The 25,961-nt window shown below is 37.4% G+C and overlaps 3 protein-coding genes and 1 long non-coding RNA gene across 7 annotated transcripts; 3 read left to right on the top strand and 1 right to left on the bottom strand.

Moving 5' to 3' along the window:
* Positions 1-7,015: 7,015 nt before the first annotated feature.
* LOC112280662 (putative uridine nucleosidase 1) lies at positions 7,016-11,949 on the top strand. 4 transcript variants are annotated; one of them, XM_024516407.3, is made up of 9 exons: positions 7,016-7,397; positions 8,851-8,966; positions 9,296-9,355; positions 9,815-9,997; positions 10,202-10,306; positions 10,510-10,606; positions 10,760-10,867; positions 11,122-11,257; positions 11,474-11,949. In XM_024516407.3, the coding sequence occupies exons 1-9, from the start codon at positions 7,286-7,288 to the stop codon at positions 11,580-11,582; spliced, it is 1,026 nt and encodes a 341-aa protein (XP_024372175.1). In that variant the 5' UTR covers positions 7,016-7,285; the 3' UTR covers positions 11,583-11,949. The 4 variants fall into 4 exon arrangements, with proteins under 4 accessions (XP_024372175.1, XP_024372174.1, XP_090104746.1 ...); XM_024516406.3 differs by having other exon boundaries at positions 7,082-7,397; positions 11,471-11,949; XM_090248620.1 differs by lacking the exon at positions 8,851-8,966 and having other exon boundaries at positions 7,086-7,397.
* An 893-nt stretch (positions 11,950-12,842) lies between these two features.
* Positions 12,843-14,215, top strand: LOC149989488 (uncharacterized). The gene is made up of 2 exons (XR_016502042.1): positions 12,843-13,112; positions 14,016-14,215. It is a non-coding gene; the product is annotated as an uncharacterized LOC149989488 (long non-coding RNA).
* A 2,372-nt stretch (positions 14,216-16,587) lies between these two features.
* Positions 16,588-20,420, top strand: LOC112279329 (uncharacterized). The gene is made up of 3 exons (XM_024513675.3): positions 16,588-19,511; positions 19,666-19,797; positions 19,955-20,420. The coding sequence occupies exons 1-2, from the start codon at positions 17,277-17,279 to the stop codon at positions 19,768-19,770; spliced, it is 2,340 nt and encodes a 779-aa protein (XP_024369443.1). The 5' UTR covers positions 16,588-17,276; the 3' UTR covers positions 19,771-19,797; positions 19,955-20,420.
* A 1,054-nt stretch (positions 20,421-21,474) lies between these two features.
* LOC112279779 (uncharacterized) lies at positions 21,475-23,957 on the bottom strand. Its single transcript, XM_024514450.2, has one exon. The coding sequence runs from the start codon at positions 22,999-23,001 to the stop codon at positions 21,994-21,996; it is 1,008 nt and encodes a 335-aa protein (XP_024370218.1). The 5' UTR covers positions 23,002-23,957; the 3' UTR covers positions 21,475-21,993.
* Positions 23,958-25,961: the final 2,004 nt, after the last annotated feature.

The raw sequence follows: 25,961 nt of genomic DNA, 5'->3' as shown, positions 1-25,961 counted from the left end.
TATGTCTAGGAGGTTGGAAGAAGTTACCAAGGCCAAAGGAGGTCTTACAAAGTACTCATATGTAATTGGATACTACACTCAAAAAAATATTTCAATATTGTTCTAAATTGAATTAGTCATAATTCTACATTTATTTAATGGATTCTTTTCAACTTGGACTCATTTGATAGTTTCAAAAAAATACTTTATTTTCTATATAAACCACGTGTCATTATTCACTACAATTCATGTATAACATACCATTCGTTTCAAAATATGTCAAGTTTGAAACGGTTTTTTGAGGCATTATATATATATATATATATATATATATATATTTTTTAAGATTAATTTATAATATCTTTATATTTCTTTTGAAAGTTTTTTGAAACTTCTTCTGGAACTTGATAAAAGATTGATTAGAATTATTAAAATTTAATTGGAGTTTATTTAGGATTCTATTAGAATTATAAAGATCTTATTTAGGATTCTATTAGAATTATAAACTTCACAACATACAACAATGTCTAGTCTTTTCTTGATTAATAAGAGATTTATAATGTACCATTTTTATTTGCATAAGTTTTGGCCTTAATGAATAAGCTTTTGAAAACTTAGAAGTTGTTGCCATGACTTGATTTATACATCTCCAATCAAATCTTTGTTCTTAGCATCTTTCAAAGAATTGATTATTGCATACAATAGCTTAAGTAATAAATTATTTTAATGAATCTATTCTTAATATTATCAATGATAAATTATTAATATTATCTTTTAATCTATATTAAAATTGATTGATAAAAGCTTTGTCATTTTAATCTACATTGATGCAAGATTTTGAGATTCTATAGCATATATTATAGTTGAATATGACCTTTATTATAAAAATAGGAATTTAGTTTATACTACTCTATTTTAATCATTTTTTTCAAATATAGTTGTAAGAAATTTTAAGAATGAATTTAGATCATAAATGAGTCATAAATTCTTTTCCATCAAAGGTACAAACCAATAAAAAGTACTTCTAGTTAGAAGTTCATATATGAATTCAACTTGAATAAATCCATCAAGATATTGAAAAGGATGTAATTTTAGATAGAGCTTCACTTGTTATAGAAATCTTCAAAATTTTGATCTTATTCCATCAAACTTATCTACTATACTTATATTCATCTCTTTTATATTTGTAGAAGGAAGGTTTATTGCATTCAATTGTAAATTTAATCTACTTACTTTTTTTAATTATACATAGATATAGCAATAGTGTCTCCATGGTTTACATTAGAAATACATGAGATTTTGATTCTAAGAATATTGATAAGTTTGTGAAGATTTACAATAGTTGCAAATCTTCTAAGCAGAGAATAAATTTGCAAAACTATCTTATCAAAGTACAACAATAGAAGTAAGATAATCCATTCATTTTTAAATATAAAATAAAAACAATGAATTAGCATTCTTGTCAAACTCTCAAGGACATAAATCTCAAAGGACTAAAAGATCAATATACTCATACGTCACTTAAAAAGACTAAAAAATCATTCAAAATGATATAATATTAAATTAAAATGGCTATTGCTAAAGACAAGATTAAATAGTTTCAAAATAAGATTAAGGACAAGAAAGGCATTGATAAGAATGAAGAAGGCTTTATTCTTGCCTCCATATATATTATTTAACTAGAAGCTACAAAGTAACATTATCATATTATGAAAAGCCTTACTTGAGAATGCACGGAGCACCTAACTGTCGAAGATAGAAGGAAAATTGTAATAATAAGATTCGAATTCTAATAAAATCCTATATAATTCCATATAAACCTTAATAATAGTAATCAATCTTTAATAATATCTAAAAGAACCTCAAAGAAATTACAAAAGAAGTATAAAGAAATCCTAAAGAAATTTAAATGAAATATTAAAATAAAATCTTAAAGATATCTTAAATAAATTCTAATTGAATCTTAATATAATCTTAATTAAAATTCTAATAATTATTATTTAAATCCTAAGTAAATCCTAAAAAAATTCTAAATCCTAATCAATTCTTAAACTCTAAATCAAATCTTAATCAAATAAATCTTATCCTAGGGTAGTTGAAAACATCAATATCTATCAATTATATTATTGATTTTATTTAAGAATTTATACACTTCTCAAAAATTAAGTTGGAAATAAATATATAAAATTTGAAGAAGATCGAATTTACCAAATAGAAGATCAAATCTAAACTCTGCTTGGATATTAGTCAGCCTCCTATTCTAATCTAAATGTTGAAATTCCAATGCCAAAATTTCTTTCTTGTACTATTGAATTGCCTCCAAAATATACTTGAATTTTTGGAAATCAAGTCTATTCTTTATACAAAAAAAAAATCACTTCAATCCAATTAACAGATTACTAAAGATCTTAAAATTATTCACTGATTTATAGATTCCAATTTCTAAAACCTCAACCTACAAAAACCTTCAGACACTTTGATCTAATAATTTTATTGACTCCAAAATTTGCATACATACTAACAACCAAAGCACCAATACATTGCCCAAAATTCACTTGCAAATACACCACAAAACTTAAGAAATCCTCAATTTTGTAAACATAAATTTAATTTTTTAAATCCAATCCAACCAAGAACATTATTAATTTTGAAAATCTCCCAAAAATTGAATATCAACTTGACTAATATATAATCAATGCTCAAAAATATTTTTTCTAGTTTTTCTTAAATCCTACTCTTTAATCTACCAAAGAACCTAAGAGTTGCCATAGGTATATGGTTTTATGCCTCAAGGTCTGATTTCAACCTAGGTTGACAATTGGTACTCTTTGGATATCAATATTTGGTAATTTGAGATATTTTTTACTTGAACCTATTAATAATTTCTTTCTAAATATATCTATATTAATCACTTATCTCATTTATTTTAATTTGAGGAATTTTTGTCCCTATAAAGTAAATAGAAGCCTCTTTTTAAAAAAGTAGTATTAAGACTAAACTTTTTTATTTCCTTCCTATCATTTATCCTTGCTTTTTTACATCTTTCTATTAAGTTCTTTTATAAAAACAGTTATGTTTTTATTTTTCACCATATATTTGTATTATTATATGACAACGTTCTATAAAACCTCCAATACATATTCAACTTACAAGACATGTGACTTAACTTGTAAGGCAAGTTTTTTATATGTATGCCATATAGTAAGTTTGTACCACAAGCTAACAACAAGTACAACATGTGGCTAACTTTTTAGCTAAGTTTCAATTACAAATACATATAAAGTCAAAATGATATCTATGAAGCTTCTAAGAAGTTTTTTTACAAGATATGATCAAATTAATTACTTTAATCTACTTCTATCTATTCATATTATCTAGGTAATTATTAGAATAAATATGTATATTTATGACATGTAATGGATGTTATTGATAGTATCTATTGCCATATTGTTAAGGTTTGAAATTATGGCATTAGAAGTTGAAGTAAGTCATGAAAACCTTATCTATTTTTTTTTAAATTGAGGAGGAGCATACATCTTTTTGTAAAAATATAGCTTCTAAATCTACCATATTTGACAACTTGCCTCTAATTTTATTGATTATATTTTTTTAGAAATTTAAAAAAATAGATTGGAGATTTTAAAGTACAACTTCTATAAATTTTTCATCAAATAATTTTTTTTTGTAAATAACAAGTTAAATAGAAATTTCATAAATCTACTATAATTTTTTTTTATATTTACTCTTCACTAAATTTAAGTGAATATAGTTCTTTTAGCATCAAATGTCTTTATAGGCTTTTTGACTTGAATAGAAAAAATGAAGATATATTTTGTCACTTGATGTCAATGTAAATGCTCACTACAAAGGATGATTCTTAAGTAGGCTATGTTTTTGAAGATACTATCCATATTTTGGATGAATGATTTTCTACTATAGTTAAAAAGTCTAAAAATTATCATCTATCTATTAGATGATATTTTATTTGTTCAATGAAGATATCAAATGGTGCCATCAATTGGTATATAATCAATGATGTGGAATCTTTCTAATAGGCTTGGAAATAAAAAATTGCATGAAAATTAATTTGTCATCTTTGATCTTAAAAAAAAATATAAACTAAAACTCATTCATCTTGAATTTTTCAAGTTTAAACCATTCTAAGTCAAAATTCTCAACATAAAGAAATGAAATAAGTACCATAGTAATTTAGATGGTCAACTCAAAAAAATGATTTTTCTTATAAATCTTTTTCATAACACATACATCCATTGAAGTCCATATGAATTTTGTAAAAAAAATATAAAAAAATAATTAAAATTAGAGATTTTATAGAATCTTTAAGAAATATTTATCTTTAAAATTTATAATTTATAATTTTTGAAACATATTACATATTATACTTATGTCATATCTTAAAGTTGATATTTTATTTTAAAGAAATCTATTTAAAATAAAATATTATATTTTATTGAATATTTACAAAATATTTATATCATATTTTTTAAGAAATCATAATATTTTTTCATATATATATATATATTCCATTTAAATATTTAAAAGTTGTATTAACTTAGTTTTAATCTATTTTCAATCAGGTTTTTTAATTACTTTAAATTATCTTTGATTTATTATAACATACAATGAAAATATATTTTTGAAAATTTTAAAAATTTATAAACAATTTTTTCTTTGATGTTCTTCAATTAAAAATTTTTAAAGATATTTTTTGGTAAATTACGAAAATAAATTCAAGTTAAGTCATTAGATTATTTTTGCTAAAAGTTATCAAAAAAATAACATGCCAAATGAATTTGATTAAATTAAAAAAATATACTTTTTTTTTAATTATTTCAAATACCTTATGTTCTAATCTTTAGATTCTTTTATTTGTAATTATTTAAGTAAAATATTAAATTATAAGTTAATATTATTTTTATATTAATTAATTAAAAATAATAAATAAATAAATAAATAAATAGTAAGAAAAATTTATAGTTTTTTAAGATTTTTTTGTTGTTTTCTACTTAAAACTTAGTTCTATGTATAAATTTTTATTCTACATATTTATTTTGTATGACAAAATTTAATTTTAAAAATATAATTATAATTTATTTATGAAATATTTTATGATATTTTATAATCAAATTAATGATCTTATAAAAAGTGTAATCTCAAAATATATAAGATAAAAGTATAATTTTTATCTAAAATAAAATAATCAGTTCTATAAATTCAATTTTTTAATTTTATAATATTGTGTTTGTGTTTTATCTTTTTTATACTTATAAATAATTAATTAATATGAAATTAACTTAATTTGTAATTTTATTTGATACATAAGTATATTTATCAAAATCATATTTTATTTAATTTTATACTTACACTTTAGTTTATTTTGTTATTTATTAGATACAATATTTTATTTTTATTTTTAGCTATTTATGAATAATGAGATTAAAGACCATAGTATTGTTTTTATTAAAAAGAATACAATATATCCCTACAATTATATATTAATTATCAAAGACAATTTATCGTAATTATACAATAAATTTACCTTTTTATGAAATTTAATATCAAAAAATAATTTTGAGAATTTTAAATCTTTAAATTAATAATTTATGAAGTAATTACAATTTTGGTTAAATAAAAAAAATATGATACAAGTAAAAAAAAAATTATGTAATATATAGAAAGAGATTTTTTTGCAGATTAAACAATTGGTTTGAATCTTTACAAAAAACTAAAAGACAACATATAATTTGTGTGTAATATAATTCTTGCTTTAAATAGAAACTACTTTGGTTAAGTTGTTAACCATACTTTTAACAACAATTACAAAGTAAACTTAAAGGTATATAAGTTTGATAAAAAAGCTAATCAACCACAATAAAATTAGAGTGTGATTCTCCACTAAGAAATTCCATCTTATAAATATTACACTTACTAATTTTTGTGTCTGAAAGATATAATCCAATCTAAATTGATATGTATATTGCATTGCAATATTAACTACTTATGTGATGCATGTAGAGTAAATGTTAAGAATAGAAAAACATAATCATTTCTAAATCTCTAAATGGTTCTGGAATTATAATCTATATAGCATAAGGATTCATTGGAAAAAAAAATATTATTATTATTTAAAGGTTTTTTATTCAAACATTGCAATAGCCATTCTAGCATCTTTTTAATAGTTTATTCAACCTTTATTAATATTAAAATTTAATTCTTTCTACCAAAACTATGGCACGTGCTAGATCCTCTAAATTATTGTAAAAGCCAAGATAATAAGGTAGAAGCACCAATCTTTTATTGGAAAAGTTTAAGTTGACTATAAGGCCTTGAAAATACAAAAATATTAAATCATAAGCATGTGTAACTTCCTTTGCTAATTTACAGAAGTCTAATTACATGCATGCTTTTAGGTTGCAGCTCTTTGAGTTCAAAAATCTATTTCATCTATCTTTTAACTTGTACATTTCACTATTGCTATTAGAAATACATATATATATATATATATTCTAATATTGTAATGTATTAGAGTTTTTGCACAAATAATATATTCACATAATTAAGCTTCTATCTTAACAATATAATTTTTCATATTTATTCACAAAAATAAAATAAAATAAAAAATAATATATAGTATTTACTTCAACATCTGTAAAACAATTCTTTACAGATGATTAAGTTTTAGAGATTTAAAGTATTAATGTGTTGGAGCTCAAACTAGAAGCACTGAGAAATAAATAAAATAAAATTATAACATCCTCCCTTCAACCACACCACGAGGACCGTGGCCTACGTGGACAGTTCGACATATTCCGTCACAGATTCCAAGCAAAAGCGTCGTTCATCTTCGCAAACCACAAGACATCCCGTGTCATGTGAAAACTCCGTCGAGGGAATCGAACTGGCAGTTAACGAATGAAACCTTTTCTGGTCCGGGGGCTGATAAACCAGCCCTTTCAGAAACTTGGATGAGGATATTCTATGTTCATCGGATGGATGGCCGGATATGCTTCGGAGGGAGCTTTCGTTTTTCTCTGTTTTCCGGCGTTTTGATGGAAGAAGGGCGATGCAGGAATGGATTGTTTCTTTTGATGCTCGCTCGTGGTGGTGGAATTGCTGCAGAGCGGCGGAGGCAACGGAGGCAGCGGATTACACATTCTCGGTGGTGAAGGGAGGCGAAGAGAGTGGCGGAGCTTTAGATTTTGCGGCACTTGTGTTGGTTTTAATTTCTTCCAAGGGTTGAGATCTTTCAGAAGGTTGTGAGTTGAAGAGGGCGGGGGAGGAGGCGATGGTGGGAGAGGAGACGATGGACAGGAGTGCGGATTTGATGGCGGAGTATGTTGAGGTATCCAAGAATCCAGCTCGGAAGAGAGTCATTATCGACACGGATCCCGGGATTGGTACGTGATTGCACCATCATATGGACATAACAGAATTATTGGTTCGGAGCATACAGCCGTGGTTTTGTTGCTTGGTTGAGGTTTTGAATCCCAAATGGTGAGTCGTCGTCGTTCCTCGTGCGGGTGTCCATGGTGTTCATTGTGGTTTTTCTTTCCCGGCGTCGTGTGATTCAGTTCGTGAAGAGTGTGCGTCTTGTTTGTTGAGCAGCTTCTGCCGATCCAGATAAGATCGATTATAGTCTCAAGGATGTGCCCTTCAAGAGTGATTTTCCTTAATACTCGCTCTAGGTGCGTCGTTTTGTTATCTAAATCTTCGGGTGCACTGCCGCCTTGAGGGGACGTATAATTTGTTGGGTTTGCGTTCATTTTTCTATGTGCCGGTTAGAGCGATTGGGTAAATATTGTATTCTCGCTAAAGCTGGCAGCATGCGGTTTCTCTGTTTTCTGTAATTCTCTCCCACAATGCTGCCGCTGGAGGGGTTACGAGAGTGTGGCTCTGTAATTTCGTTTTTGTCGAAAACTGAATGTTATCCGTTTTTCGGATCTCCTGAATGATATGCTTGCCATTGGTTCTTTCGTCTAGCTTTGGGAGGGGTATTCAGGGGTACGAATTGCTTTACTAAAATAGTTGCAATTTTGTATCTCCCATGGATTGTTTTGAGTAGTCATTTTGGCAAGGCGAGATGATAGTGCTTTATCCTTCTGCGTTTTTCGACGGGATTTTGGGTCCCCGTCAACTGGTTTCTGTCAATCTCCGTATCTAGCTTCAATTTCTCTTCCATGGTAGATTATCTTATACCGTTTTGGTCTTTTAAGTGAGCATACTTGGTGTGTCACTTCACCCATCTGATCAATGAGTTGGGTTGGAGAATTAGCACTTTTAACCTTTAGTGAAGGGTGAAAATCATTACACAGACTCTACATACTCATATTGTGGACCTTGTGAATAGTCCCTAAGATCTCTATCGCGCTAGCACCGTCAGCGCGAAATTATTTTGTAAAAAAGTTGACCGTTAGTGAAATGTAGGATTAATTCATGTGCTTCTGACTGCATGAAACGTTTATGATCTTGAAAAAAAATTCAGGTTATGTATCCTGCACTTAGTCTTCTCAGGATATATAATGTAGATACGAAGTCTGAAAGATGACAAGTAGAGATTTCTGATGGTTGTGCAAGACGTACTGCTGCTTTTGATTATATTAGGAACTTTACCACCTGCTGCTACATTATGCTGTAGAGATCGACATCTGAGTTTTCAGATGGTGTTGGGTCCAACGTTGTGGTTGCGTTATAGTAACGGACAGGACGTGCTGCAGACATAGATTTAGCCAGTGATTAATGTGTTCGCTGTTTCATTGCAGGAATTTTTGGTTGAGAAAATATGCTTGCAGAATTTTGATGTATGACATAGAAGTATTTTGGTGTATGACATAGAAATGTTCTGATGTGCAGATGACATGATGGCAATTTTTATGGCTTTTGAAGCTCCTGGTATTGAAGTGATAGGACTTACCACCATTTTTGGGAATGTAGATATCGATTTGGCCACTAAGAATGCTCTCCATCTGGTGATTTTTTTTTTTTTTTTTTTTTTTTTTTTTTTTGATTTCCTCTCTCTGTCTCTCTCTTTACCTTTTTCTGCTTTGTCTTTGGTCCTAGGGAGACGTTACGATGATGGTATAGTCGTTTGTTTTTTTCGTATCCAGAATGAGTGTTGCCTCGTACATTTGGTTCTAAAATCAATGCTTTTGCTTATAACTTCCCTTGCACATTCAGCTTTGAAAATCTAGAATTCTCAAGTTTATCTAAGGAAGACCTGGAATCAGGCTTTCCGTAGGCTATGCCAACTACCTCGCAAATTTCTTTTCTAAAGCTGACAACAAGTTTGCGTTCGTAGTGTGAGATGACAGGTCATCCAGAGATACCAGTTGCGGAAGGACCCTCTGAACCGTTGAAGGTTTTCGCATGATTCCTTTTACCATTTCCATTCCCATTTCCAATATTGTTGTGAACTTGTATTTCATGGACATTTTAGAGCCGCCTTGCTGTTTAAGATGATTAAGAAAATGTAAGTTTCGAGTTCTTGTCTTTGCTTCTATCAGCAGTTCTTATCGAGGGTTTGTTTTCCGTTCTGTATTGCTCAAGTACAAATCAAAGGATGCTTTCAAGGCAATATTACTCTATCTCAATCCCACTAGATGCAGAGTACCGTCATGTTCAAATTATGACGTGACATATACACAAGTCGATTTGTCACGTCATAGTATTTAGAAATCTTGATTTCAACCGTATTGGCGACTTTCTTGAGTTGTTTTTCCTGTGCAAAATACAACCTTTGACTACATGATTGCTAACTCGATAAACACGCATTTATTCCTACTAACATTGAACTCACCGCATTTTGATTCTTGAACAGCGGGTCAAACCTCGAATTGCGTATTTTGTGCATGGTTCGGATGGCCTTGGGAATACATTCCAAGCCAATCCCAAAGGCCAAAAGTCATCCAAGAGTGCCGCAGACTTTCTTCTGGAGAAAGTAGCAGAGTTTCCAGGCGAAGTAACTGTAGTTGCTCTAGGTCCCCTCACCAATATTGCACTGGTTAGTTTTTGTCTTTTCTTTTCTTTTTTTCTTTTTTTTTTCTTTTTTTTTGCTTTACACGTTTGCTCTTAGATGTAAGACATTGCATTTGAGATTATTGGTGTTCTAAAAACGTGGGATTTAGAGTTCGTTACAGCTGCTTGTTGATCGGGTTGTAGCTCGTCACTTTTTCAAACACTAAGATCTCATGGGTATCTTTTACAGGCCATCCAAAAGGATCCAAACTTTGTCAAGAACATTGGGCAATTGGTTGTCCTTGGGGGTGCGTTCAATGCAAGTGGAAATGTGAATCCCGCTGCAGAGGCCAATGTAAGTTCGAATGACATAAGCCTTATTCCAGAACCGTAGGTTGAATGGTGTTTAAGCTCCATTACACATATTGGTGTGATTTTTGGTCTCTGTGAGGTCTTCACCATTTATGCGGATCAATTATTTAAAACTTAATACTCTCTGCCAATGGAAATATTCTTTATGTTGGTCATCTTGGATGCTTACACGTAGCTGGATGGCAGATATTTGGTGACCCGGAAGCTGCAGATCTTGTGTTTACTAGTGGTATGGATACTCTTGTAATAGGCATAAGCCTGACCACTCAGGTGATTTTTAATGGTAAACTCGCTGTCTCTCTCCTCTGGTCCAGCTAGGTGTCTTGCTTTACTCGTTTCATTTGCTTTTGAGGCAGACAGCTTTGCAAATTTTAGAGAATCTAGTTCGCAAAGCAGCTCTGTTTTGTTTTATTTCATTTTCTGTGGCCACCTGCAGATCAAGACTTGAGTGAAATAAGAGATTCAGGCGGAAAATACGGAAAATATATCTACGATTGTTGTCGTTTTTATCACGACTTTCATTTAGAGTCTGATCATTTTGACGGTATGCCTTCCTTTTGTTCCGCTTAAGCACGAAAGAACACTTTCCTTCCTAAATTTGTGTTTTAGTTTTTTGCATCTTGAAGCTCCATACTTGGAAGCATGTTCATGGTGCCATGCTGAGAAATTCGTGTTTAAATTTTTACCCAAATCTTCACTGTATGCTCTTCCCATCCTTCGCTTTTAGGTGAATAGCGAGTTGCCGATAAACGCTGGATACAAATGTGAACCTAACTTAATTTCTCACTCATATTACAGGAATCTTCTTACACGATCCTACATGTATGGCAGCACTGCTCGACCCCTCTCTTTTCACTTACAGAAAGGGAGCAGTGCGAGTTGAAACTGAAGGGCTTTGCGTGGGCTATACTCTCCTTGATATGGGACTGAAAAAGTACGTCGATATGCACAACCTATGTGACTCTGACTCGGCTCTCCTGTCTTTGCTGCCAACGTAGCTTGTTCATGTAATTAAAGATGTCATGAAAAGCGCATTTATCCCTCCAGCGCAATTCGTCCTTCCAGTGATGTGTGCAAATCAAACGTTGGAGTTTGAAGTTAACATCTGAGGAACCTCACTCCGGGATGTGTGTTTGCCTATGCTTAGCAGTTGGGTGGGGAAGAACCACTGGACTGGCGTACCCCTCATTGATGTCGGAATGACTGTTGATGCTGACGGCGTTCGAAGCCTCGTGAAGAAACTCCTGTGCAGCCCTTGACAGAGGCGGTGGATTCGTCACCCCCATGATGTTGTTGGGGATGGAGGAGTCGAAAGCAACAAAGGAGTTGCTCAGCAATTCCTCTCCTACCACATCTGAACTCGACAACGCGTGCAGCTGCAGGCCGAGTTTATGCCATTCTCGGACCTCTTAAATTCTGGAGCATTGAAGATCCTTGTGGAAAGTGGCACTTCCTAAGACGTGTCTGTCAGTAGTCAAAACCTCCGAAAGGATTTTTTGATATTTATGGACTCAGCACAAGGTGTAACGCAGTAGGAGCAGTGGGATGATTCATCCACCCATTCTAAGCAATGTGTAAATCATATCAATGAAACTGAGAGCCTGCATGAAGCCATGTGTTGTGCAAGAGGATCTGCTGCTGCTGCTGCTGTGCTGTGGGATTTGCGAGGCTTTCCTCGTCACATGTCCCGCTGACGTTGTGCCCTGGGGTTGAATGATGATTGTGTCAAACCGTGGGGCTCCTCAACAGACATGTTAATCCTTTGAATCATGGAAAATTCTTGTCCTCGAATTGTAACCCATGGAAACTTAGGGGAACTCCCCAGAAGACGATGAAGAAGATGCCTTGGCTCGATCAGACTTTCGGATAAACACCTGAAAAGTGAAAAATAGAACCAAAGTAGAGCGGGGGGGCGGGGGACGAAAGTTAGGAACTAAAGTGGATAAGGAATGAACGAAGTTGGGTCGTCACAGTGAGCATTCTGTACCAAAGCAGACTCAAGCAAACCAAAATCCAAGCAGAACTTGGCGATGCAAAACCCACACATTTCTGCATTTCTGCTCTCGTCATTCGAGCATCCACAGCAGATCATCATTTCGTGTTGGAGGTGGGGCACCCAACCAAGTCAGAAGGGTTCGTTGCCCGCGTGGTGTGGAGCTAGTGGTCAGTATTCTGCAACCATGACAGTTCGCGGGGGAGGATGTAAGTCCAGCTCTGACTGTTGCCATTGCTTCTAGGCGAGCAGCCCATCCACTGACTCCTGGTCGCCCAAGACCGGAGAAGAAAACTCGTGGCGGATGCTCCCAGGGGGGACCAAGCAGGCATCTAAGGGGAGCCGCGCCTGTACACTGACAAAAAAACAATAAACAAAAAAATATTCAAAAAAACAAACAGACGAGGTCTAGTTTCGCACGACGATGAGAGTGTTGGATTGCCACGAACCGAGGAGTGCAGGGGCTTCAGTGAAACGCAGCTACAGGCGGTGAAAGGATTTGAGAATCTGTGACAGCCCCGAGCACGCAAGTCAACATGGACGTGGTTGTGGTGGGTTTTGGAATTCAGGCAGGTCAGCTTCGCACAATCCAATGGATGGCACGAAGGGAGGGCAGATGAAGGGCTGGTTGTGACGATCGGGGAGGTGGAAATGCATTGTTCATGACACAAGCATCCTGCAGACGAGACGAGACGAGACGAGACGTGACGGTGGTGGAATTCATGTGCATGGCATTTGGCTTTTTTCGTCCCCATTGTGAAGAATTCCGCTTCCCTGTGGTGGACTCCATTTCGTGGTGCGTGCTAACCCCAGTACTACTACATGGGTGGTCTCCGGTGCTCACTTATCGGCACTCATCACCGCGTCGCATCCGTTGACATGAGCGCTGCCGTGCAGAACGTTGGAGAGGGAGGGAGGGGATGGTGTTTAAGCTTCCACGTTGATGATGTTTGTTGAGCTTTGAGTCGTGCCTTTCTGCACAATGAACAGATTGTTTCGCTGGGTTAATGTTGACATTAAGTCGAAGAGAAATACTGATATGTGTGTTTGTGTGGTGACCACTTATTATTTTATTCATTTTTGTAACATTGGTGGTGACATTGTAATAACCGAGTTGTAAAGTTGTTGCACTATTGTTTTGTTTACTAATCAACTAACTTTGGACTTCAACATATTAATCATGTTTATATTGTACGAAAAGTGTACAGCATGTTTTAAATTGTGCAATTGTCATCTGGTATCAATCAATATGGCTCACTTTTGATACGGGAAGGGTTGTGTTCCCCATTGGAGCTTCTTTTTAATTGAACGTGTGTTTTCTGAAAATTGGATTATACATTAATTTAGAAATTAATGGACCTCATCCAGTAATTTGGGTTTTGGAATAGTGAAGTGGTAAAAACATTTTCAACGATAGCAGTTGATTATTTTGATAATAGTATTCAGAAATTGAGGCAAATGAACAAATTCTTTTTTGGGTACTCTATAGATTTGCAGTTCAAGGATTTCATTACTGCAAACTCAACATCCAACATTCTCAAACCCTTAAATTAGAACATCCAACATTCTCAAGCCCTTGAATTAGATAGAAGAGGTGCACACTAACAACAGAGGAGGAGTTAGCAGCCATCATGCTGGCATTTTCTGCGGGAAATTCTCGAAGTTTGCAACCTGATGGGGCGAAATGGACATGGTGCAGGCTCCTCACTCTGCTTGGTGCGCATAAGAGGTGGCCGACACGGACGCCTCCCCTCACGTGAGAGAAGCGAAGTGGTGGAGGACGAGGACGAGGACGAGCAGCAGCAGCGGCAGTCATAGCACCCAGGCGCTGATTTCTTTCGGGAAACGAAGGAAAGGCAGAGCAGGATGGAAAGTTGTTAACCTACACTGCAGAGCATTGGAAAGACCGACGCCGCTAGTCAGAGAATCCGTTCCGTCGCACACACGTTCACGATGCCTCCTCTGGTCTTCTTGCCAATGGTGGGATGGAGGGATGGAACAGTGCCGCACGCAGCACGGCACTGCAGAAAAACGGACCCAGACTCAAGTAAAACCCCTTCGTTCAGTGCGTGATCTCTCTATCAATCCTTCTTGCAACTCCCAGTCCGTACACAGGACACGATCGTATATTTCGGACAATTCTCGTGGAGGGAAACAAAAAACACACGAAAAATTAAAAAAAATTAAAAAAATAATATTTCATGCAGAAAAGAGTCTTGAATGCGAAACGAGGTGGGGAGTGAAATCCAGCTAGCTACACAGCTGGAGGGATCTCCCTTTCGGCTCCTCTCTTTGTCCTAAAGGATAAATGGGCAGTGGTGATATATCCTCTTTTGAGTAAGTTGCTCCGTTTGGAGCCCCTTGTTTTAGTGTCGGAGGAGGAGTCAATGGGGGTGGACATTGACTTTGCTATTCTCGAGCTTCACGCATTTGCAACTTGGAATTTAGTCGATGGTTTTGGAATAGTAAAAGCGGCTCGTCCTTCCCATCACTTAGAACTTCATTTTTTTGGAGTCGATTCTTCTGCGATCTCTCGTGAACACTTTTCATTACTATTCGCAAAAGTCAAATTAACGTCGTTGTTCAGTTTTATCTATTTAATTAAAAAAAAGCGCACCTTCCGAACCATTCTCAATCACTCTGCTTCACATGTTTTTACATATGCAGACAACACCAATCAAACACCCATTATTGTGATTGTTGGGGCTATTTATAGATTCGTTAAAGGAATCAAATTTTCTATCTTGACCAACACCATTGAATGGAAAGTGCTTGGACTGACCTAATTAACACCACCACACAAAACTTGTCTAAGCAACAGTTTACGAGCTTATTGTGAATACACTACCTTCTTCAAATTTTTCTTCTAAGTTGGGTACTTCTCCGTTACTAAACCATGCAAAAGCATATTTATGTCTTAATTGTTGGAGTACAATGTGCATGCAGATTCACACATCACAAAAAATTTATTCCAATTGCTAGCCTCAAGTGGAAAGAGTGATTATCTAGGTCCATGAGATTGGGAAATGGGGCTTTATTTATCTCAATTGGTTGGGTGGGGACGGGAATCCAAACAAGTTGTGGTTAACCCATCTCAATGCAAAATTCAATGCAAAATTCAATGCGTTCATACAAAGCACAGACCCAAAATGAGTGGTTCTCCTGCTTTTCCCTTTCCCCTCCTCTCATCACCCTCTCGCTCTCTTTTTAGGGTTATACTATCATTCAACCCTTCCAAGCAGTTGAAAACACCACAGTAAAATGGATGAAACCATACCCATCAATGCACACAAATCCATTAGGGTTGTTACACTCAGCAATACACAGCTCCCTGCTCATGCTGAGGGTGGTGGTGCAGTATGTTGATTTTCTTCTTTTTTTGTCAAGTTCCAAATGGACGGATAAATAAATCATAAAATGCCTATTATATATGTAGATATATGTAACACTTGTGTCTGTTGTCAATATTCTCTGATTGGCTGAATTCTAACTGACAAAAACTGAATCCTAACCGATAAAGAGTGACTATTAACTTCAGTCAATTCCTTGATTGACTAAGTTCTACCTGATATTTGGTAGGATAATTTTTGAAATGTTTCTATTCGTGATTTTTCCAAATATGTTCCAACCAGCATGTTAAATTTTGCAATTTTTTGGAAATGTTTAGCAAAAATCAGAATTTAGAGAACTACAGATGAAATTCAGATAATAACGTTTTATATTTCCGCAGTATCTGCAATGATATTGTTATATCTTAGTCCATCTACAGTAATGATTTCTGCTGCCTGATGATATTCTTTTAGCCAGTAAGTAGTTCTCCTTCCTTGTAATACAATACAAAAATAAATAAATTGAAACACAGAATCTAAAACGAAAACGTAAGTCGAAAAGAAAACCCTGAAAAAAAGAAAAAAAAGTACCCTGCGCGGTGGAGGCGGAACTATCCCGAAATGGCATCCTTTTAATTAAGAGTATGGTGCCATTTAATGCATGGGATTATGACTACAGAACCAAAAAAAATGTGCGTGATGGGGATGATTATGCCAATTTGGCACCTTTATTCCGGGTCGTCATAACATTTTATATGATATGATCCAACTTCTGAGTGTGAATAAGGAGCTTGGAAAGCCGTTTTATGCTTTACAAGAAGCTGCTCAGGAGCATGCCACTACAGCCTTCCGACTTCAATGCTAGATACAGCCAAAAAGAAAAACCTTCCTGCCAAGACGGTTAAGCTCAATGCTTGCGTTACAGTGAAGGCATTCAAGGGACGATGGGAAAGTTGCCGGAGCACACAAGTCTTTCATGGCTCTGTAGGAGTAGGGCATGTGTTGAGCAGTGTTGGCTTTGAACAGTTACTTGTGAGCTTGGTGACTGGCTTCTTCATAAAGGAGGCCGAGAAATTATGAAATCTAGGATAGAAAAGAAGAGAGAGTACAGTGAAGTGAAGACCGTCACCTGTCTTTCCCAGCACTTTAAAACTTTATTTTTTGCCCAGCCACCGAGATTCTTTCGAGCTTTGTCTACCTCTTCCTCTCTGGATGATGTGTTTCACTAAGCCATCGGTTAGTGTGGGTTGTGTTTTTGGTGGTCAATTTAGTAATGAGAAGTTGGAACGAGGAATTAGAGGTTTCATGTTGTGATGATAGCGTTGACGGCAGTACTAGCATGGGCTTACGTGAATGTGACTGAGAAGGGGTTTAGGTGATTCCCGTTTTGCGTTTGATACGTGATCATTGGTCTTCGGGTATACTGAGCTGCATTCGATACGCTTTAGTATCTTAGGTTCTGGCTCGATGCCCCCTGGAAGCAGATGTGGAGTCGCATTTGATTGATGCATGTCTCCGATTCCTCGTTTCTTTCTCTCGGTGCTTGTGGTGTTTAGTTCAGCGGCTTGTGCAGGGCGTTGTGGATATGCGTGAGTAAGTGGCGTAGTTCAACAACACAGTTGATACCCACAATGGAAGATCGCCTCGCTCAGGCGCCATCTCCAACAACTCCATCCTTGGACATGTGTTTAGAGACATCTGGTTGCGGCGGCAGTAAAGATTCGCGGGATTCTTATAGTTTGAATTTGTGTGATGCGTACACAGAAGTGGTATCAGCAGATGCTTGTTATGTTTCGAATACCATGGACTTGAAGTTTGATGAGGCGCGCGTCTGGAATCCAGCTTGCCTTAGACATGGCACATGTCGCCCTGGTGTTGAGCCTGGGGAGCTCAAGTATGCCAAGTGGTCGACCTTGCAGAAGAGAAGTGATCTTGTGACGGCCAATTTCGGGTTTGTGGATTGTAGTTTCCGGTCAGATGACAGTGAAGTTCTTGCGCTTTGGGAGGAGCAGTCGGAAAAGATGTCGGCCAACTTGGCTTGGCAGAAGCCACCTGCGGAATCACAGTCACCGTGGCGAGGATCGGTCTCGAATGCAGTGAAGAAAATCGAGAGCCTATCTCATGCATGGGGACGGATCTCGCCAAATCATCCCAAAGCAGTTGCAACGCTTGTCGACCCTCCCCGCTCTTCAGTAGAGCGCAAGAAAGCGGGCGGGCGGTCACCATGGCGGGATTTCAAGATTATGAGCTCTTCATCCATGAAGGACAATGAGACGATCATGCTCAGTTCGCCGAAATCACGCCACAGTAAGGGATTTGATAGAAACATCGAAATGGAGACCCTCTCAAGTCTCAACTCAGAGCTTACTCCTTTTCGCCGTGAAGACTGTTGCGAGAGTCAATCCGACAAGTCTTCATCTGCTCCAAGGATGGTGGGTTTGAATCTAAAGATCCAATCCAACGACAAAGAGGAGCGCTCACTCTGGAGGGCCACATATCATGAGGACAGACTGCGAAAGAATGGGAGCAATGTCGGGGAATCTTGCGTGCAACTACCTATTGAGACGGAGATCTTGTCAAGCGATCCGGAAGTTGTCGAAGCCGGAATTTCTAATGAAATGTCGGCGACGGCTGCTTCTGTAATAAAATTGTGCAATGTGAAGGACAAAATCAGTGCACCGCAAACCATCGCTGCAGGTGTGGAAAGATCATTGTCGAGACGATCTACGAAGGAGATTAGTACGAATGCAGGTTCTCATTCAATGGTATTTCCTGGTGTAGAGAGGTTATCTTCCAGAGATGAGGCTATGCTCAATGAGTATGCCGTCCAAGCAAGTGAACTGCAAGCTCGAACTGGGACCTCGCACTTTCCCGAAGCTGTCACTTCAAGGTTTCCGGAAATATGTGATTCACCTGTAACCAGTACTCCCACCAAGGCATTGGGACCTATCCCGTTCCAGTGGGAAAAAGATTGTGGGAAGTCTCAGGGAGTTGATTCAGGTTCTGCAACTTCACCGGTCCCATGTCAAAGCGTCCCTCACATTCCGTCACCTTCTCGCGCAGCGTGGAATCCAAAGGAATGTGTCGACCATCATTCTGGCAATGTTAAGCCTAAATCTCCAACTAGCATTTTATATGGTCCGGATGATGGACTCAGTCTGCCATCGTCTAATCCATCTCTAATATCAGAGTACGAAGCCTTTCTGGTTTCTGGACCGTTAGTCCCATCTTTATCTCATTCGAGGACACTTTCCTACTTATCATTTGATTCTTTTAAACCTATATCTCCAAATGTGATCTGTGAAGAGATTATGAGCCCCAAATCCAGTCCCACTTCTCCTCTCCATGTGAATACTCGTTGCAACAGCTTATCCTACAACCAAGAATTCGATTCTATGCGGAAGTACTTGAGCGCGGACATCCGGCAGGAGGCAGATAAACCACGTAGCATAAGTGCGTTTGGGAAGTTCTGCAGGAACGGAAAGCGATGGGTGAAGTCGAAAACACATTCCAGCCAAAGGAAGAATTGTAGCCCTGAGGTACTTTCGCCCAGCAGAGAAAAGCTCTATGAGCATGGTGCACATACCGGCTTCTCTGCTCGTCTGGGCAATGATTTGAGTCTCCACTCGATCTCCAGGGCTGATTATAGCCACGTCGAAGCAAGTTGTCTCCCTGTTTCAATCACCACAGTACTTCGACGAGAGAATTTGAGGAACCCATATCCGTCTTGCTCTGCCCCACCGGAGAGGTTGTCACCAGTTCATGAACTTCTTTTCGAGGACTTAGAGAGGGAGGCTTCAGTCCGAAGGACCAGAAAAATGTGTCGACGGCGTCGAATGAAAGCTCGCGTGCGAGTTGGAATATACGTATGTGTTCCTGCTTACCGATTTCGCAATTCAGTGTGCATTGTCGGATTCTGAATTTGACATGGTTAAGGTTCAGCGCTCTGTTGTAGAAGTGAATTGTTGTAAACCACGTTGTAGTAATGCAATGCTTACTTTGAATTGGACTGTTTTACAGGTCAAAATGCGCCGAGCTCTGAGGAAGATGTTGTCGAGGTTCATTCTCCGAGATCGCAAAACAAGCGTGAAAGCACCAGAATCAAAACATCTGTACCATGCCTAGATTGCACTTAGTTCCGAAGTTCACAAGGTATGTGATCAAATTCTGCGATATCTGTTCGTGATCACTTCAACATTAGTTTCTCATTACGAATCCAAGTATTTTCAAAACTCTCCAGAGCATTGATGCAATTTTGAAAAGTCCTGAATCAAGATTTAGAAGTGGCAGTTAAAATTTGTGGTTGCAGCCAAAACGAGGATCGAGAGGATGGCGCACGTGGAGTCCACTGATGCCTGAAATTCTTGGTAAGAACCTATGTTAAAATCTACGAGTGAAGTGTTGACTCTAAAGGTGTCGATCTAGACTTGTTTACACAGAATGAACTGTTGGTGTCCTCATCATTCGATGCTCGCCTACACAGAGTGGCATGTTGGTAGCTTCGTCATAGCTGGGTCGTTAGTAATGCGCGTGCCTTTGCTCAAAAAGGCAGTGTTATTAGTCTACACTGTCCCTCTTCAAAGAAACCTGGCACACTGAGAGCGGTGATGTTGTAATATCTTATTAGTGCAGTTGAAAGCAACATTCCGGATCCGAACTGGATTGCGATGAGTGCTATGACAAACACCTCAATGCAAAACTTTTCCAGGCTCTTTGCCGCATGGTCCAGTGTGAATAAATTCGGCGAAAATATCGAGCGTATTTATTAAGATGTACTCAACATTCTCTTGTAAACCATCAATGTTTTCGCAGATGCAGCTAGCTGCAAAAAAGATGGTTTCGGTCAGACGTTATGGTCATTTGGGTGATGAGCTTCTGCAGAAGCAATTGTCCTGCCATAATCAGAGATGGTTCGTCATGGTCGATCTGGTAGTTCAGGGTTTGCAAGGACACTCTCCTGTCACAAGTTTCTAAACTCATATTTACTCACTGAAAAGAGTTTTTATGGGTGTTCAAGCATGGCGATGATGACTGACCTGGAAATCTTTATGGATGCACAAACCTTGCCTCGTGTTTATTAGTAATCAAGTTAATGAACACAATGTATTTAATTTTCAGATTTGCGGAATCATGCAAGAACATGAAACTGTCTTGCATACATGAATGCATACAGCAGTGAAAATGAAATGCGAACTACAGAGTTCGGTGCATTGTTGCTAGATTTGGATTAATGGAGCTTGTTTTGAAACTCATTTATTAAAAAACAAAGGAATGGGAAAAGGAGCATGTGACACGGTGTAAAAATGTTTACGAAATGTTCTACGGATTGTCAAACACGGAAACCTACCACCGACATTCGCTGCAAGCCTGAAAACATGCTTCTACAATCGCTTGTATCTGCTGATCGGATAAAACTTCTGTCATAACAAGATCTGCATTATTCATGAAATTCGATGCAACACTGAGAAATTTTCTAATCTACTCCATGAATGTGTAGGACACGTAACATCTTGCTGAAGGTATAGCAACTCTGACCATGAAAAGTCCTTGCAGAATCCTGACCTTAAGTGAAACAACTGAAATAGTTTGAAATGCCTCTACTTGGAAGGTTGTAAATGGAATAGTTTCTTCCGATGTGCTAGATTTTATCAACCAGATGTACTATATGCTTGATATTCGGCATGTTAAATCGCTATGATCGACTGTAAAACGACTGAACAAAAGCGTTGAGGGAGTTGAGCAGTTCATTCTTGAAGACATATCCACAGAACTGCACAATTCAAGGACAACGATCAATAGCTGGATTAAAGATCTTCAGAGGCTGATGACTTTGTAACAGAAAATAATGTTTTGCATTCAAGTTAACTGAAATAATGAACAAGTGCAGAATCCAGGTCATGTGACATAAAGGCGTCGTTCTGGGCACACGATGGCTCAGTCACATCGCTTACAGCTGCCCCAAGGCATTAAACCAAATACCCTTCATAATTAGAGACTCCCACGAAGTACAGAAGTGGTTTAGGATTCCAACTCTCAAGACGGACTTCAAGGCCTCATATAACTGTTCGGAAACATGAACATGTATTATTTTTTCGAAGGCCTTTTCCTACAAGCTGATGGACAGTCAACAACCCAAAACCCAAGAGGAAAGAATAGGCAGCCCTCCCCTGCATGCACAATTCGCGGCATGACAATCCAACCAATTTGTACAACGGACCTGACGCTTCTCAACGCTGAAGACTATTTGTGCAAGAAAGGGTGGTGATTTCCTGGAATGGTGTAGACAGTACATAAAATATTCTTAACCATCCCTACTCTGATTACGAGATCGAATAGCAAGGACCTGGATTATTGAGAATTAGGAGGTAGGCCAGCTGAACAAGTAGATAGGGGCATGTCTTGACAAATGCGAGTTTGGTGAGGTCTTGACTGTGGGGGAGAGAAAATACGGTACGAAGAATCCGTTAACTTCGTTGGGAGTGAAGCGCAAGCTTGATTGCCAGCAGAACCGAAGTCTTCTTCGGCCTTCATTTCAGTGGTATCGAGTGGCCGCTTCTTTCCACAGAGCCGTCCTGAGTTGTTGCTTTTGAATTTAAGTTGCGTTTCGACGCTTGACGCAGATTGAGGTGGTGGCTTTGATGCCTTTGGTCTACTTGTGGTGAGAAGCCGGACATTAAGCCCACTGGCAGCCCGCACTGGGAAGTTGAGAAGTGCACGCGATCCACGGAGTTGGATAGCGGCGTCGTCGCAAGCCAGTGCTGCTTCTTCAGCTGTGTCGAACGTTCCTAGCCACAACCGCGACCCATGTCTGGTGGAATCACGAATTTCAGCTGCAAATTTGCCCCACGGGCGCTGCCGCCCACCTCTGAAATGCTGATGCGATTGCCTCGCTCCACCCCTGCGACTTGAAGACTTACTGCTTATATCTTGGCTAGCCTCTGAAACGTCTGCGGTGACATGGTTCACTCTATCGCTTCTTTGGGTAGGATTCGACGTTGAGACAGGATTAGAAATAGTTACTGACAGCTTCTCGGCTTTCCCTGCCAAAACGTTCGAGCACGTTGGTGTTGCTTCTGTCTCGCGGCAAGATGAGAAATCTATCCCCCAACCATTCTTGACGAGGCTGGAGAGGAAAATGTCATCAACCCCATTTTTGTCAGTACCTAGGCGGAGCAACGCCCCTCCGCCACGGTCATTATCGAGGGGCGGATGCGCGCTCTTCGACGCTTCAGGTGGATTGATGAAATGTACGCACTTCGATTCCCGAGTAATGGCCGAGCGCGAATCATGCGATTGATACATGGAAATAAGTGAGTTAGAGTCCAGCAACATGCAAGCATCGAGGTCTCCAAGCATCAACTTTCGGGTATCGTCCTGGCAACGTTAATGTGGCGAGAGGACGTGGAGAACGGCAACCCGCCGATGTCGTTGACGACGTAGTCGCTGGTGTAATCACGATCGATACCGCACTCAGTTCATGTGTGGACGACTTTATGCCATCATACCGAAGAGCTTGGTCACGTGTGAGCAAGTGTGCTGAATGCCCGTAGCTTCGGCGATCATCATCGACATGGTAGCTCTGGAAGGACCACCCGGATGTATTACAACTATCTCGCACGTCGTTCACGACTGCCTCTGCAGAACCAGAGATGGTACCGTAATTCATGATTTCTCCAACTTAGGAGGGTGCTCTCGGACTCGTCAGCGACAAAGAGAGACTATTGACATCCCAGTTCCTCTCGACTAAGTTTCGATTCACCACCCAAACCGGTGTGTTTCTTCAAATCCACCTGCGCTGCGTGGACAGTCCAAAAAACTCTGTATGTATAACTGCCACTTCCAAGCCAGTGAAACTGAGCACCGGCAAAGCAGACCTTCTCGATTTTCAACTCAAACCCTGAATGGAACTGAGTCCTTACCTCGATCGTCACCGTCCGTTAATTCTAGACGCTGTACAGAGACGAGTAGAGAGATTCAATCGCTTTTAACGATCAACGGCGATGTGCGAACTGACGCATTAATCCGTCCAAGTACCTGCAGATCGATGACTGGTTCTACGCAACTTCAGTTACACACACTCACAACTTGACAGACAGCATGGTTCACAACCTATACGTTGAGCACTAGTACAGATGACGGTAGATTCCATTGCTAGATTGCTACAAAGTGGAGGACGGCACGTAAAACACCGCCGCTGAGCGCCTCCGTGGTTCGAGAAGCCGAGAGCTTGAGTTGATCAGTGAGTAGAAGGAGGGCCTTATAAAAACTCAGCCATCCTGTACAACAATGAGTCAAATCCATCAGCAAGTCAACCCTCACCTTCAGGAAAGTCAATTCCAAGTGAAATAGAGAATAGGGATTCAATCTGATTGTATGAGCTTAAAAGTGCTGTGCTGATGTCTCTATCGCATTTATGGCCAAGCCCGAGTTTAGGCAGTGGCAATCAATAAAAATGGGTACGAAAGTTTTGCTGCTTACCACTAACTTCGGTCTTACAACAGGAAAATGAGTACTCGTTGATCATGGCAGACGTTTAGGGATTATTGTTATACTTCGACGTGCATACTACCACCTTAATCTGTGCATGCGCCAAGACTTGTAAGAGTCAACATATTATTTCCTAAACCTGTGTTTGTATTTATGTTTGTATGTATATATATATATATATATATATATTGAATATCTCATATTTTATGTACTAAAAGCTATGACTTACCCAGCACATAACAAAGATCTCAGAGTTACTGTCTCTCTGGTTTCTGCCACATTCTAGTTTGCAACAAAGTGACATTCATTCGGTTTTGGTAACATGGTTTCAGAACCTTGGCTGCAGATGAAATTCGTTTGGCAAAAATTTGGATGAAAAAATTAGATGAATATTTCTTTTAGATGATCCACTTGCTACCGGAACCTTGTTGCTGTTGGAGCATTGCTAGAGTGTTGCTGGAGTGCAAGAGTGCTGCCACAGTGCTGGAGCCAAGGAGCACTATTGGAATGCTGGAGCTGCTAGAGTTTCATTTCTGTTGGAGTTTAATGCCATTGATATTGTTTTTTTATTTATTTAATTAAATTCTATTTGTTGATGGCAATGAAAATAAGCTTCTTATGCTCAAATATAGCTTGATACTATTACTACTTTCCAAATATTACCTTTTATAGAACATTTTTTTAATTGTTTTTTTAAAGTTATTTGTTGCTATTGCATTGATTGTATTTGGCAATGGCATCTTCTTCAATAGATCATCACATTAATCAATTAGATGAAGAAAACTATGACACATGGGCATTTGTTATGAAGCACTTGATGTGCATCCACAAGCTCTACATGCACGTAGATGGAACATTAGAATATCCTAGGGATATTGACAAAAAATTAAAATGAGAATCAAAAGAAGCAAAAGCACAAGCATTAATTGTACTAAATGTTAAGCTTTTGCAATTAATTCATATACACAAATGCAATATTACAAAAGATATGTGAGATGTATTGGCTAAAATCCACAAGTCATTAGGAGTTATTACTAAGATATTTTTAATAAAAAAATTACATAATCTTTGATACGTGGATAGAGAATCTATAGAGATTTTTTTTAGAATTTTTTTTACAGATTTTTTTAGAGTTTTTTTAGAGTTTTTTTAGAGTTTTTTTTTTTTTTTTTTTTTTAATCCTAGGAATCAATATATTAAAGCTGATGGTAAAATAGGCAAATAGTGCATGACATTGTTAATCAAAAGGCTCAAGTGAGATGCATCTTATAATTTTAGATCCTGTAAGAAAATGCATTCTTGTGGTTGTTAAGGATGTCCATTGGATTTTGGAACATGCTATACTCTATTATCAATTATAACTTTATGCAAGAAAGGTTGTAAATTTAATTTTTATGTCAATGGATTCAATTAGATTTTGCCTTTAAGTGACTTTCTTGTACAAGGTATGCTAACTGATAAAACTAACCTTATACCTTGTGAAATTAAAGAAGTTGTGATAATTTTTAGTTTATCTATTTTGAATCGTTGTCATACTGTAATTGCTTATAGTATGTAAAAATTAGTTAAAACATATAATATGTTCATAAGTCTTGATGTATGTTAGGATGGTTAATAAATTAATTTAAAGAGAGTAGATTTCAGAAACTTTATTTTGAATTTTATTTTTTTTAATTATAGCATTTCAAAAAAAATTATAGTACCTAAATGTTTAGTATGAAGCCTTGACACGAGATTAAAGCCTAAAGAAGAAAATTTTAACTAGTAGGAGGCATATTGGGAGGGATGAAAGCAAGGCATGGTTGGATGAAGGCAAGGAATGAGGATCT

This window comes from Physcomitrium patens, chromosome 3 (assembly GCF_059467195.1).
Source record: "Physcomitrium patens ecotype Gransden chromosome 3, ASM5946719v1, whole genome shotgun sequence".
NCBI lineage: Eukaryota > Viridiplantae > Streptophyta > Bryopsida > Funariales > Funariaceae > Physcomitrium > Physcomitrium patens.
The sequence above is the reverse complement of the archived record's forward strand: the minus strand, read 5'-3'. Positions and strand labels throughout refer to the sequence as shown.

What these genes read in the sequence shown, in the direction of transcription:
- LOC112279329 (XM_024513675.3), top strand. Translation starts at nt 17,277, where the DNA reads ATGGAAGATCGCCTCGCTCAGGCGCCATCTCCAACAACTCCATCCTTG. An exon ending in GCGTGCGAGTTGGAATATAC is followed by an intron (nt 19,512 to 19,665) that starts GTATGTGTTCCT and finishes ACTGTTTTACAG; the next exon opens with GTCAAAATGCGCCGAGCTCT.
- LOC112279779 (XM_024514450.2), bottom strand. Translation starts at nt 23,001, where the DNA reads ATGCTTGGAGACCTCGATGCTTGCATGTTGCTGGACTCTAACTCACTT.
- LOC112280662 (XM_024516406.3), top strand. Translation starts at nt 7,286, where the DNA reads ATGGTGGGAGAGGAGACGATGGACAGGAGTGCGGATTTGATGGCGGAG. An exon ending in CCCTCACCAATATTGCACTG is followed by an intron (nt 9,998 to 10,201) that starts GTTAGTTTTTGT and finishes TATCTTTTACAG; the next exon opens with GCCATCCAAAAGGATCCAAA. An exon ending in CTTGATATGGGACTGAAAAA is followed by an intron (nt 11,258 to 11,470) that starts GTACGTCGATAT and finishes GCCTATGCTTAG; the next exon opens with CAGTTGGGTGGGGAAGAACC.